Source organism: Tasmannia lanceolata, unplaced genomic scaffold (assembly GCF_043159265.1).
Source record: "Tasmannia lanceolata isolate RefF3 unplaced genomic scaffold, GAP_Taslan_0.1 ptg000002l, whole genome shotgun sequence".
NCBI classification, from domain to species: domain Eukaryota; kingdom Viridiplantae; phylum Streptophyta; class Magnoliopsida; order Canellales; family Winteraceae; genus Tasmannia; species Tasmannia lanceolata.
This window is the reverse complement of record NW_027518679.1, coordinates 22,049,944-22,064,622: the sequence shown is the minus strand read 5'-3', so window position 1 is coordinate 22,064,622 and position 14,679 is coordinate 22,049,944. Positions and strand designations below refer to the sequence as shown.

Here is a 14,679-nt window from a genome sequence, read left to right as displayed (position 1 = left end):
CGGACCTCAGCCGATCGGTCACGAACCTTAACAAAGTCTGATTAAAAATTAAAACTTAATAGACAATAAGACAAGATGAGTTAGGGGAAGATATCGAAACATGGGAGTGCCAGCATCATCTTAGAGCTTTTTAACTTTACTTGTTAAGTTTTATAGCTAACAAAGAACAAGGGATTGGGTTTTTACATTTTAGCTCTTGAGAGTCAATACTTTGTGCTATAGAATGTTAGCTTGGTCACTTACTTAATATGGCATTTCAAATGGAAGAATTTTGTCTTTTAGAGAAACGGCTGAGATGTGCTTTCTATCGATCATTTAAGAAGATCTCCCGACTCAACGGCCAAGATTGTGTTTCAACAAAGAATAAATGAGAGTTGCTTGGACCAATGGACCATCCCATGTGGCACTGAGAGAGGGAAATCATTTTTCTTTCTTGGATAAAGATTTTTCAAGAAAAGCAAATCCAAAGAAAGGAAAATGATAAGGGGGAATATTTTCCCAGAATAAGAATTCCAAGAAAAATACCACCTCGATCTTAAACGTTACATCTTTAATGAGGGCCGTCGATTTTGTAGATAATCTAAACCTTTACACTCTTAGGAGATCAGTGATTCATTCACTCCCATCTTGATCATCGAGTTCAGATAAAATGATCTCGGCCGTTGGTTCATAAACTTTAAATCCAAAGTGATCCTAATTTGCCAATCATTGGTCAAAAATTGATCTGGGCTCTTGATCTTGTGATCCATGGTCATCCCCTATCCAATGTGGGCTCGGGAGAGAGAAAAACAAGGAGACAAGGTCACGAAGGAGAGGAAAAATATGAAATATGACCGGACTGTAGAGAAATGAAGGAATAGCATGGAAGGTGACTCAAGAGGTCCTAGAACATTGGGATCGACCCAAGAGTGAGATGTTTTGAGTTGAGTAGGACTCTTTGGCTCTGAACATGTCCTAAATTTTAGGGGTCTTTCCAAAACACTCCGAAATGATTAGAAACAAGGACATTCTTTTAGGACATGAATATTATCCTAAAATTTAGGGAATACTCTAAAAGGTAGGACTTTCCCAAAATTTAGGAAACGGTCTGAAACAACTTGAAATGCAAGACATCCTTCCCAGATCCACGGGTTTCCCCTAGAATTTAGGGAATACCCCAAAATGTAGGACTCTCCTACAATTTAGGACTTTTCTAAAATTTAGGAAACGGTCTGAAACGACTCAGATTACTGTATACTCTTCCCGGATTAGAAGTTTTCTCCTAAAGTTTAGGGAATACCCTAAAATGTAGCACTTCCCTATAATTTAGGATTTTTCCTAAAATTTAGGAAATGGTCCTAAATGACTCGGAATGACTCGAAAGATCTCAGGATCTGCGGAATGCCTCCTTTTCTCAAGGAATTCCCTGAATACAAGACTTTTGAAATGACTCGTTTCATATAGCCTTTACTCTAGGGAATTCTCCTAGTATCTTAGGAATTTAGCAAAGAAACTCTAACTACTTCAAAACAGAGAAAAATGAGGGTGTCTACAATGAGGTTCTGAATAATGGTTGATAGGTTGCAATAGTGGTTCAAAGGGTCTCAATAGTGGTTCAGATGGTCTCAATAGTGGTTCATAGTGTGTAATAGTGGTTCAGAGGGTCTCAATAGTCTTTCAGAGAGTCTCATTAGTGGTTCAGAGGGTGTTATAGTGGTTGTGAAGGTCTCAATAGTGGTTTAGACATTTGAAATAGGTACAATAATGGTTCAAAGGGAGGATGTACTAGTGCTTCAGAGGGTCTCAATAGTGGTTGTGAGGGTCTCAATGGTGGTTCATACGGTGTAATAGTGGTTCATAGGGTCTCAATAATGGTTCAAAGGGTTTAATAGTGGTTGTGAGGTTCTTAATAGTGGTTCAGAGGGTGCAATAGTGGTTCAGAGGGTCTCAATAGTGGCTCATAGTGTTTAATATTGATTCCTAGTTGACTACCTTACGGATTTTTTTGCTGAGTGGAAGTCGGATGTAAGTGCATTTCCAATTATAGAGCTCGAAAAGCGGCCCATACAAAAAAATGGGTGATGTTTCTTACTTGATTAGATTTGGAACCTCTTCATTTGTAGAAATAAATTCCTTATCACCTCTGTTTTGCATCAGTACTTACTTGATTTAGTGTTCATGTTTTCAGCAATGACTATGGGTTGTTCGTTCTAAAAGAAATGGAATGCCTGGCTCGTGATGGTAGTTTAGACTTCACATAGGCAGATATTATAGTTATGAGAAGTAGATTACTCATCGAATTCTTAGATGGAGTATATGGGAGAGTAAAGAATTTATATAATGTCAACATGATGGTAGTGATGGTGGTGGTGGCTATGATGATTGTGGTGGTGGTAGTGGTGGTGGTGATTCATGATGGTCGTGGTGGTGGTGGTGATTCATGATAGTGGTGGTGGTGGTGGTAGTGATGTTCGTGGTGGAGAGGGGATTTGTAAACTAACTCCAAAATTTTATCCCTTTGGCAAACTGTAAACTAACCACATTGTTTTCTGCATTTGTAAACTTCAATGATGGCATTTGTAAATGTTTTCAATGGATGTCTTTGTTATCGATCTATTTTACAATTGAGTGACTGAGTGGCCCTTGAGGGACAAAAAAAATAAAGTCGACCTCAAGGTCGACTCTGAACCCCTAATCCTTAACAGAGGCAAATGAATGATATGGAGTCGACTTTAAATTCTTTTTCCAGTCTCGAGTTGACCTTGAGGTCGACTTTGGATTTTTATACGGGAGTCAACCTCGAGGTCGTCTCGGAACCCCAATTCTGAAACAGAAGCTACTGACCGAAATCAAGCCAACCAACCTTGAAGTCGACTTTGAGTTTTTTACACGTGAGTTGATCTCAAGGTCGACTCAGAACCCCAATTTCGAAACAGAAGCTATTGATTGAAATCAAGTCGACCTTGAGGTCGACTTTGAATTTTTTTTATATGGGAGTCCTCAAGGTCAACTTTGAATTTTTTTTTTATATGGGAGTCGACCTGAAGGTCGACTCGGAACCCCAATTTCGAAACATAAGCTAGTGACTGAAATCGAGTCGACATTGAGGTCAACTTTGAGTTTTTTTTAAACGTGAGCCGACCTCAAGGTCGACTCAGAACCCCAATTACGAAACAAAAGCTACTCATTATGATCTCGAATTTCTATGACATATCGACATTTTATAGATAATGAAACCTCGGTTACTATGGTCCCAATTCTGTTGTGAATTAAAGATTCAAATTCTGGAAAATTTATTTGCCGATTCTCAATTAGACACATCTTCGTCCCACCAACATATTCGAATGATATTGCATCCTTTAAGTAGCCATCAACGTGTAAGATCAAAGAAGCCCTTCTTTTTGTCATTTTCTACCACTACTAGATCCTTTGAACCGTTATTTAGTTCCTCTGAACCACTATTAGACCTATTTATAATGTTTGAACTACTATTCGAATGTATGAACCACTATTTATACTCTCTGAACCACTATTAATCCCAATGATATACTATTACAATGTAAGAACCACTATTTAGAAGGTTTGAACCTCTATTTCGAATTTTTGAACCACTGTTAGAATGTATGAACCACTATTTATACACTCCAAACCACTATTAGTCACAATGAGCAACTATTAGAATGTAAGAATCACTATTTAGAATGTTTGAACCACTATTAGAATGTAAGAACCACTATTTAGAATGTTTGAAATATAAGAACCATTATTTAGAATGTCTGAACCACTATTACAATGCATTAACCACTATTTATACACTCCGAACCACTATTCGTCCCAATGAACAATGTTTGAACCACTATTACAACGTTTGAATCACTTTTATACACTCAGAACCACTATTAGGTCCTCTGAACAACTATTAGACCTTATGAACCACTAATTAGATCTATTTAAGCAGTCTAAACCACTATTAAACCCTCTGGACCTCTATTAGATCTAATTACAATGTTTGAACCACTAAGATCCTCTGAACCACTATTCTCAGAGGCTCTAAATAGTGGTTCTGATAAGTTTTGGATTGTGGTTCAAATATTTTCCAATAGTGGTTCTATCAACCAGAAAAGGGAGAGAGAGAGAGAGAGAGAGAGAGAGAGAGAGAGAGAGAGAGAGAGATGACCTATCTTTAAGAAAAACAAAGAGATGGCAATGGCTCCAAAAAGAATGTCAATGGTAGCTTCTCCTTCTTCCTTCGGAAAAGCTGAAAGGTGGAGACGGCAATGGCAGAAGGTAAGGTAAGTCAAAGAAACATCCCATCAATTTTCTATCGTCAATCGAAGGAATGTGGGGGCAATGTTTAAACTCATTTTTGAATTTAATATCGGCCACTCGGGACTGAGCCATTGGCTGATGATTTGTCCATTAGAATTAGAGAGGTATTAACCGACGGTCATTTCTTCTAAAGGATAGAGACGACAGTTATTCACAACGAATTGAAGTTTAAAATTGAAAATGAAAATTGACAGTTATGATAGGTTCCCTCCTAGAGATCAATAAACGAGCAACTTTCAGAGCCAATATCAAACATGTCATAATTTATCTTTACATTTATCTTTTATTTTTCTACAGTGTCTTTTACTTTTCATTAGTTGTAGTTCAATCCTAGAATTGAAGATTTAAGGAATGGATTCATCGCCTTGTGTGAGCATTTCTATTTTATTTCAATTCTATATCACTACATTGGTTGCAGATTGTGTATTTCTGTTTAGAATTTAACCGAAATCTTGTCAGTCTCCGTCATGTGGTTTGCATTCAGTATGATTCCACATTAAGGCCATCACTTTGGCAACGCGTTACTGAAAAATCCTTTGTCTAAGAAGCATTAAAAGCCCAAGGAAAAAGTGATGTTTCCCACTTCTTTTCAATCGCCTGAAATCCAATTATACGGGACACAGTTGATTAACCGAACTTAATTTCGGACTTTCACCTTTCTGATTGGCCCGCTTGCGCATATCACACACAACACAAGTTGCAGTGACCCCACAATAACACCCCGGGTAATTAATCGCAACCAAGGTCCCACTTCATGGAACCCAAGAAATGAATAGTTTGGATCAACAAACCCATGTGGACCCACTGTATTTTTGCCCCACAAGAAATGAATGGATTGGATCATCAAAACCATGTGGGCCTACTGCTGAATGTCTGGATTCAGGACAAATTGGCAGCCAGAATGGGTCTGATCAAACTATTCACATTGCCGTTCAGTTAAGATAGAAGGTGGGTCCAGTTTGACTTACTCTGGCTAACAGGTCTACAAGACTACAACCCACAATCTAAACCCTAGAAATACTCTATATCACAAAGTCTAGAGCAGAGCAGACTAAAAACCCTAATTTCAGAGATGACCCAAAAGACGGCTCTTTTCAAAGGGCAGCAGAAGAAGAAGGCAATTCCTCCTAACCGCCATGGAAAAGCCCCTTCCATTCGCAAAGGTATAAGCCACTCTCTCTCTCTCTCTTAAATGAGTTTTTTTTTCTCTTCTTTTAATTGGGTTCTTTGTTCTCACACCCATCTTGTCATTGCAATTTGTAGGTAAGAGATTTGTGAAGCCCTCAAAGATAACTAAGGAGATGGATGCTGACCATGTGAGCCCAACACCTTTCCCATCGTTTACTTCTTTTTCTTGTAATTTATAGATAAAAGAGAGGGAGAACACAAATATGTGCCAAAAATTATCTATACAAGTTGGATGCAAAAGTTTGCAAATATCTTTTGATGATGCTCTTATAGCATCCATCAAAAGGGATGGAAATTATGGTCCTTTTGAACAATAGCATATTTGTAGATGATATGTGCATATAATTATGGTGTTTATGGGGTTGGTTGTAATGTAGTTATCGTCTAGTTGTGGGATTGTGTTTTAGGGTTGTGGGTGTTAGTTATTGCTTATGCGTCGTGTAAGTGGGTTAAGAGGGTAGTGATGTGGCAATCCTTTGTGCTTGTATTTAATGAGTTGTATATTAATGAAAACGTAGAGAACATAGTTACCAGGGTGGGAAATGAATTCGGGAAACGAAACTTGAAACGGAAACGGGAAACGCATGAAAAAAAATATAGGGGAAACGAGAAACGAGAAACAATATAAAATCTTACGAGAAACGTCTTAGGAAATTATGTGTTTTTTTCCAAAATGAATTTCGTAAGTTCCACACATGTTTCCTACACGTTTCATATGTGTTTTCTACGAGTGTTGCATATGTTTATCATGCGTTTACACATTATTTACATAAGTTTTCCATATGTTTCCCATGTGTTTCAGAAACATTTCTCCAATTTTGTATCATATTTTGGAAACATTTCCGAAACGTGTTTTCCTCGTTTTAGGGGAAACGAGTTTCCCACCTGTGAGAAACGCGTTTTAGGTGAAACGGGTTTCCCACCCTGCCAAGGAGTTTCCGGCAACTATGGTAGAGAATTTGTAGCCAAAACAGAAACTTATGTGGCACTCGAGTTGAACCGTTAGGAGGTCTGGTTGCCTCGAATCTCCCCCCTCCCCCCCTCTTGCTATCTTTATTTTTTGTTTAGTTGTGTTACAACCAATTAGGCACGTAACAGTAGATGTGTTGATACCGAGGGAAATGTGATTTTGACAATAGATACAAACTTATGAATCAACTAAGATCAATTTGATGAATTTAATGGAGATGGGTTTTGGGGAGTATTGGAGCATGAGCTTGTCAATACCTGCTCATGCTGTAACTTCATAAGTGTTTTGGATCGAGGGCAATCCTACTTCTGAATATTACTCTCACGAATTATGTATTTTTTATGGGATTTGCTTGCGTCCATCACAAAAGGCATTTCGCCTATGGTCTGTCGCATGTCAGAGCAGCCACACAGGCTGACTTTTCAGCAAATTTTGTCTTCATTCATGACGTGGCTGCTCTGACATGCGAGAAACCATCCGCGAAATGCCTTTTGCGATGGACACTAGCAAATCCCATATTTTATTCTTACAGGTGAAAAGATGATGTGTCATTTTCCTTTAATGGTAGCAGCCAAGAACCATGCAAAACTGTAGCAAAGTTGTTGTTTTTTAGTCGTCAAGATAGTCAAAAGCCTAATAATTCCCTTAGGCAGCCAAACCCTAGCATAGTTGTTGAGTGTTCACCCAGTCATAGTTTTAAAACTCCCTCGGGTCTGCATCGACTCCCCAAAGTCGAATCCTCTTTTACCCTGGCCGCGTTCCACGTTGCGCTACATCCATGTTCCACGTTGTGCCGCATTCGCGTTGCGCCCTACAGTGTCAATAAAAATTCCTTCGATTATCCCAAATTATGACGGTGTCAACAGAGTACTCAACCGTGTCATGCCGAGTCGACTCATGCCGAGTCGACTAGGATTTTCTTCGGCCGCGTTCCATGCCGCATTCGCATTTTTAAACGCTGCACTTGGTGCCTAGAAGGATAGAGGAAAGTTTTAGGGTAAATCTATGTTTTAGATCTTTTTATTCCAATTTGTACAATTTTTAATGGAACTATTAACTATATTTTAAGATGAGAGATCTTTTATTTGTACAATTAGTCTTTAATTGTTTAGGTTATCCCTTTGCACTAGGACTTTGTAAACACAATTTGTGTTTATCTGTGTGTTCTATACGTGATAACAGCCTCATGTAATTTTATGTGATTTTATGTAGCATGGCAAACCCTCATACATTAACACCATACACTTCGGTCACTTTAATTTTTTACCACTCTCTATGCATCATCCCTTTGTGTAGACATTTTGAGTGTGAAACGTAATGAGCTGAGAAAGCAAGGAAAAGTAGCACATCTTACTCGAATAGGCAATATCTATCTCTTTTTTCTCTAGAAATGGAATGATCTTGTGAACAAATTGGCAAATGCTAGTTTGTCTTCAAATCTATGCCAATTTTTTTAGATCCCAAAATAAGATCATCTAATTCATCAAAAAGAGAGGAGAAATGCCAAGGAGGCAACACCAATCTTCGCAACCATCGAATCACATTTAGTGAATCACCCTCCACAATGGTGTAATCCGTAACACCTCTGTCAAGCGTTTTGATACCCTGATAAACCGCCTTTATCTCCGCCACCGAAGCGTCACATATCCCTAAAGGGCCAGAATAGGCCCAACAACATTCCCACCATCATCACGACAAAGTCCTCCAATCCCAGCGGGCCCGGGTTCCCAAAACTCGGCCCATCGAAGTTTAATTTGAACATACCATTAGGCGGAGCCTCCCATCGCTGAGCAATCTTAGGCCGATCCTTCCTATTGAAAGTTTGAAACACACTTCCCGCCACCCCTCCCATAAGTCAAAAGCCGATGCAAACCGAAAAGCCGGAAGAGATCTCGCCCAAGATATGGTAAGAGTGATAATTTTAATGTAAAGCCAATAAAGGGACTTAGTCGATCCTTCAAACACTCTAGAATTTCTCTCCTTCCAGATCACCCATCATGTAGCAAGTGGGCAAATTTTCCACAACAATTTACCTTTCTTTTCCACGGCACCATGACCCAACTGCAAATCAAATTGGGAAATTTTCCACAACAATTTACTCTTCTATGCCAAAAATTTTGGTATCTACTTCCAAATCATTCTCCAAATGCTTTAAAAAATCATGTCACAACCTTTTGTTGGACAACATGCTTCCAAAAGTCCTTTTGGCAGGGGTCATCTTATCCATCACACCATATTCATTAGTAAGAACCCCTGTCTGGAACCCTTGTTCTGCTTACATGATTCTGGGCATTCTCGCTGTGCGTTGTTAGAGGTAGGATCCTATGAAATCCATGCCTTCCTACATTATTGTGGGCAGTGTGGAAGGAACATAATAGAAGAATTGTCAAAGGGTGAAGCCTGTTGGAACATTGAAAAGCATTGTGTTTGATGCTGGACCAAAAAAGTAGAAAAGTACATCTTGTAGCTATGTTTCCAAACTGATTAATAAGATATTTTGCCATTAAAAAAATGATACCAAACTGATGTAGGACGAATTTATGGAAGGTTTGAAACAGAGGGTTGGAAAAGATGAAATGGTTCCTATGGGTTACTTGATGGGATCCAATCTAGGAGTTTCCTGAAAATTAAGTTGGAGATTTTCGGGTTTAGAATACTAGCAAAAGTTAGCAACTGACTTAAAGGATTGACTGTGGTTAGTTTCTGGTGAGAAAACACCTTAGGATGGCAATATCAAAATTTGAGGTTGGTCAGACAACACAAAATCAAATCTTGGTAAGAATTTTCAATTTGAGATCTAAAACTCATCACTGATCTCAATTGAACCTTGGAAACCACCCCTCCTCTCCCCCCAAATCATAGGTATTTATCAGTATAGACTACGAGGAGAAGGATGCCCAACTTTCAGAGTGAACTGTAGAAAATTCCGATCAGAGTGAAAACAAAAGATCTGCAATATCCAAGTATTTACAAATTAGTTCGTTACCCGATTTTAGATCTTGTTGTTAGATTGGCTTGGAATTCAACCATGTACCGTCGTAGACCAAGATTGAGAAGATCTTAAAGTCTCGACACGATTTGAATGTTAGATCTGGAGAAAATTAGATCTTTTAATTTTTTTCGAACTTTAAATTCAGGAATTGCATTGGTTGAATATTAGGATTTTGTGAAAGTAAAAGCAAGTTCTAAGATGGCAAAGAGAACAATCAAGATTAAAGAAAAGAGGTAATGGTGAAGAACACTTACTAGTAATTATAATATGAACAGGGCATCACACCTTACTCTCTGGATCCTTACTTAATGCTCACAATCTAGCTTCCATCGAAACCAACTTTCAAGGGTGATGGCTGCTTTCTGAATCTTTAAGTAACATGAGTGTGCCACGTTGGAATTGCCTTTGGATTCTTAGTATGGCTCTCGTTCGTTGTTTTAAGTCGAGGGATTGTTGTGCCGCCAAGCCTCTCTCACAAGCTTGGATCTGGATGATTGAAGATAATTTCCTCTTGTATGCTTGCTTAGTCTGGTACATTCACCAAGTTGTCTGAATCCACAGACAAGCAGATTGCTTCACTGTACACGCCTTGGTTTTCTTGTCTAGTGTCTTGGGTTTTACCTTAGCATGGCTCTTAAGAGTCTCAAGGGACATAGGAGTCAGAAGGATGTACTTTCCCTTGTGCATGAAGCTATAGGTATTTGCTCTCCTGCTATGATATACATATTGGTCATACATGACGCCCCAACAGTATGTGAACACGTTCATGGGAGTGACTAGGGTTGCTTCCGTATCGAGATGGTGGTATTGTCTATCCATGCAATCTTGTGTGGCCTCGGATGAGGTTGGGAGGTGAGCTGCTGTCGATCAACAGTAGCCTGTGATATGGCATTCATACTGCTACGTCCGTCGATTACTTGCTTCTGCTTTTGATGAGGGCGTGGAAGATGGTGGTACATAGCCAATCATCCTCTATTGATCCCTCCTTAGGGACGGTCAGAATACGCCGAACAATGCAAGTTAGTAACTTATCCACCTTCCTACCCAAACTCAACATGAATTGGTTGTGCCCAATATTTGGGCCACTAATAAAGCCTATCACCTTGAACTAAAGGTAGAAAGAAGTTTAAGAGACTTGGTGGTTGTACTTGTCCTCAAGCGCAGGGAGAAGTTCTAATGATGTCATAGGACTAGATCGATCATATGGAAATTGATTCTAGCATTCTAATGTAAAGTACAAGTAGAGTACAGAAAAATATTATATCATATTTTGGATGGGAAAGATACATTCAATATATTAAAGTTTTGACTTTTGTGATTTAAGAGTTCATTTTGAATAAACTCCATGAGATTTTAATCTGATCAATTTGTAAAAATAGGAGGGATCTTGACTTGGGAGGTTTAGATGTGTCAGGACTGAATGTCCCGAGCTATTTTCCTCAACTAGAGGAGAAAATGATGTTTTAATAGAGACTTAGGGATCGGTCATTTCAGACCTTAGTCGTAGGTGCCCACTTGGGTCCTAAGCAATTGCTAGGCAACAAGGTTTTATTCCTTTTTTTTCCTTTGTGAGGAGAAAATGATGTTTCTGCAATTTGTCTAGGCGATCTTGTAAAACCAATGTTGCATGGACACAAACATGAGTGTCATGTCTAGCACGTCTATAGAGTACCTGAAATGGGTTAGTTTTTTTTTCGACTTCTGCATGGTAAAACAGACAAGATGTGATAAAACCCATAAGAGGCATCTACCTCAAGCCCTGAAAAGAATCTATGGTGAATCAGAGGTTTAGAAATCTTAGGAGGGAGAGAGGGAGGGAGGGAGAGGTAGGGAGAGGTTTGGAAATCTTATGGTCCTACCGTTGGACAATTTGGATTGTGACATCCGATAGACAGATGTTTGGAAATCTTATGGCGCTACAGTTGGACATTCGAGCCTTTGATTTTCACAGCAAAATCTTACGGTCCTACCATTGGACAATTTGGCTTTAAAATCAAAGGCTCGAAGGGAAGGAACCTTGGTAGTTTCTTTTGAAATCTTAGGGTTTCATGGTTCAACACTTTGGTTTGTGAAATCCTAGATTTGAAGATTCAAGGTTTTAAAATGAAAAGATATGGAGATGGGAAAAAAAAGTTGAACTTGAGAATAAAAGAGGGTTTTTTTCACCATCTTAGCAGAAAGTGATAGAGATTAGATAGGTATGTTCCTCTCTGTGTCTTCTCTTACCCTCTTTTAAAATCCCAATTTTTGGGGTTTCGTATTTGTTGGGTGAATGACGGCGCTAAGATGGGGTGTCGCCATATGTGATGCACGAAACATATGTTTTATATGGCTGGACTCGCATATAGTGCGTCTATGTCGAACGCATGTTTGACATTACAAGAAATTGAAGCATTCACCTAAACAACTGTGTGAATGACTAGGCCATATGGCATATGTAGCTAATTCCCAAGTGATGTTACTTGGTCCAATTAGCTAACAAACCCCATGCATAATGAAGCAGCTATAGCTACATGAAAAATGAGTATCTATCAGAAATGGATGAGGACGAACTTGATAAGAAACAATTTTGCTATATAATGGGAAAAAAATAGTAGGTGGCAAAACTCGGGTTGAGCCTAAATATTCTCTAAGGATACAGGCCTAAATATCCCCATGGCAAGAGCCAAAGAGTAGGAAGACTAAAATGTTCATTTTGGGATCTTTTGTTGAAACTCATGTATATATGATGGGTTAAATTTAAAATGTCCATGGATATGCTATTTTTAAACGGTAGGCCTTATTTGGCCGAATTTGGATGTGAAATTATATATAACTGCTATTATTAAAATCTGCAAAAAGTTATGTATAAATTATCCCTAAAATTTGTGATTTTAGAAACTGTGTAGCCAGGGTTCTCGGCAAATTAGATTAAATTGCAAATTGATCTAATTTCAACTTTTCTGCCTGTTTGGTTGCCCTCCAAATATGTAATTTGACAAAATTATAATGATAGTAGTTGGGGTGGGGTGGGGGCATCATCTATCATCAATAATACTGTTCTCATAAAAATGGGTTCATCCCAATGAGTTTTGTCTGCTTCTCCAAGGGGAATGGTTAAGAATCAACTTCATGATAGTAGGTTGCAAATGCCTTTGAAATAACTTGTTTCTTTTACCTTTCTCAATGCTACTACCTATAGGAAAACCAATATAAAAGCTAATGGATTGAGTGTTCATGGTGTGGTTAGACTCATTTGGGCCTTGCAAACTTTAAATCTAGTGGTTTTCCCTCTTACTGCACATTCTCTAATAAAAAAATCAATTGGAAAATACAATCATTAAAGTGCAGATTATTGTTGAACATAAATAGATTTTAATTTATACATCACATATGAGCAGAATATGAATTCTTTAACCACATCAATTCAATCAACTCAGACTTGAGAGATTTTTTTAGTCGAGCATTAAGTCCAAACGGGAATAAGTTACTACTCTTGTAATTATCAGTTATCAGAAAACATTTTCCTGATGAACTTGTGCTGATGAATTATTAATTTGGCTTGTTGGGTTCAGGAACTGAGCAAGTTCATAAACCAGTGCAATGAGATGAAAGCTGCGACTGCAGCCAACAAGGAAGGTGGTCAGCTTAGTATCATCAAGTCAGCGTTGGAGTTTACAAGCGCTGAAAATAAATAAGGAATGCTTCTCTGCTGAGAGGAGTTATGGTGGAGAATATGCAAGCATGATTTGCTTTGTATAGGGCTTCTAAGTCAATCTGAGTTTTGTGACTCTTATTTAAGGTATTATGTGTATTACAGATACAAGCTTCTCTTCGAAGGGCTTCTGCTTGGTGTTATTTTCTTTTTGTATGGCATGTCTTTTAGTTCCGGCGAGTTGATGCGATGGAAAAACTGCTGAGTTCTGGGAATTGAACTGAAATTTCAATGGAAATTTTCTGGGAGCAAACTTAATAGTTTCTTTGTGGATTTGCAAGACTCTTAGAACTTAAAAATCACTGGCATAACATTTCCTTCCAAAAGTTATTGGTTTTTTTCTCATCCATACTTCGGGTTAAGAAGTGGAAGTGCATTTCTTTGTGTAAGAACAGTGTGTTCTGAGGTGTGAAATGTAACAGGCTATACGAGTCCTTTAACCTGAAAGTTCTGCAAAAATATTTTTATAACGAGTTCTAAGATGAAGGGCGCCCTTGTTGATTGTAAATCGCCGAAGTGGTGCCCTTTCTTCCCTTTTTTTGCAAGGGCGTCCTTCAGTTTAGAACTCCTCTTTTATAATTTACAACACATATATAAGTTGGTTGGTCTTACATGCAACAGACCATTTGCGAAATGCCTTGTGCGATGGACGCTAGCAAATCCCATGAGAAATTGATGAATTGTTAGCCAAATAAGAAAATTTGCATTTAAATCCAAAAGGCAAATATTGTGAATTAATTGGGATTTTTTCAATTATTAAAGAGAATTTTGTAACAAGCTGAATGATGTTGCATGGGCATGAGGTGAGCTAGGCCATTGATCATGTATGCCACCCCCAAGCCCTTGGTGTTGTTTCAAAGCTTTTTATTAAAGTTTTACCATTCAATGGCACCCTCAATCTACTGATTCACCATCAGATCCAACTACTGAGACTAGATATTAGCAAGCGGACGAGATCAACTGAAAATTGCAATCAAGGGCTCCAATTTTCCTAGAGAATCACATGGATTGGGAATTGCATATCTCAAGGACAAAAAACTTCCTTCTTGGGACAAAAAATTGTTTCATGGGAATGTTTGTGTTGTGAGAGATGGGTGGGAGTGAGGGGAGCATGAAAAGTCACTAAAAAACAATTCAAAATAGCGTATGTATTATGTATGTAGAAATATTTAACTAAATCCCCACTCTCAGGATTGTGATATTTGTACCCTCTTTTTTTAGGAAAATGTTATCGGCACTACTGTATTTTGATGAGGGCACTCCTCACTTTATTAAAAGTACGGTATGGCCTGCACTGTAGGATGATCCAAACCGTCCATTAGATGGACCACATCCTAAATAGGTTGTGCCCAAAAATCATTTCCATGGGTTGATCCTAAACCTCCGATCTGAATGTTAGAGGCGTGATCCTAACCTATTATAGATCGGAGAGTTGAGATCAATATGGAAATAGTTTTTGGGGCACGGCCTAATTAGGCTGTGGCCCATCTAATGGACGGTTTGGATCATCCTATGGTGTGGGTCATA

The 14,679-nt window shown here is 38.5% G+C and overlaps 1 protein-coding gene across 1 annotated transcript; it reads left to right on the top strand.

Annotated features, from left to right (window-relative positions):
• The first annotated feature begins 5,305 nt into the window (after positions 1–5,305).
• Positions 5,306–13,417, top strand: LOC143882886 (2,3-bisphosphoglycerate-dependent phosphoglycerate mutase). The gene is made up of 3 exons (XM_077386275.1): positions 5,306–5,471; positions 5,572–5,624; positions 13,013–13,417. Exons 1-3 carry the CDS (start codon positions 5,381–5,383, stop codon positions 13,133–13,135), a joined length of 267 nt encoding a protein of 88 aa, XP_077242390.1. The 5' UTR covers positions 5,306–5,380; the 3' UTR covers positions 13,136–13,417.
• The last annotated feature ends 1,262 nt before the right edge of the window (positions 13,418–14,679 follow it).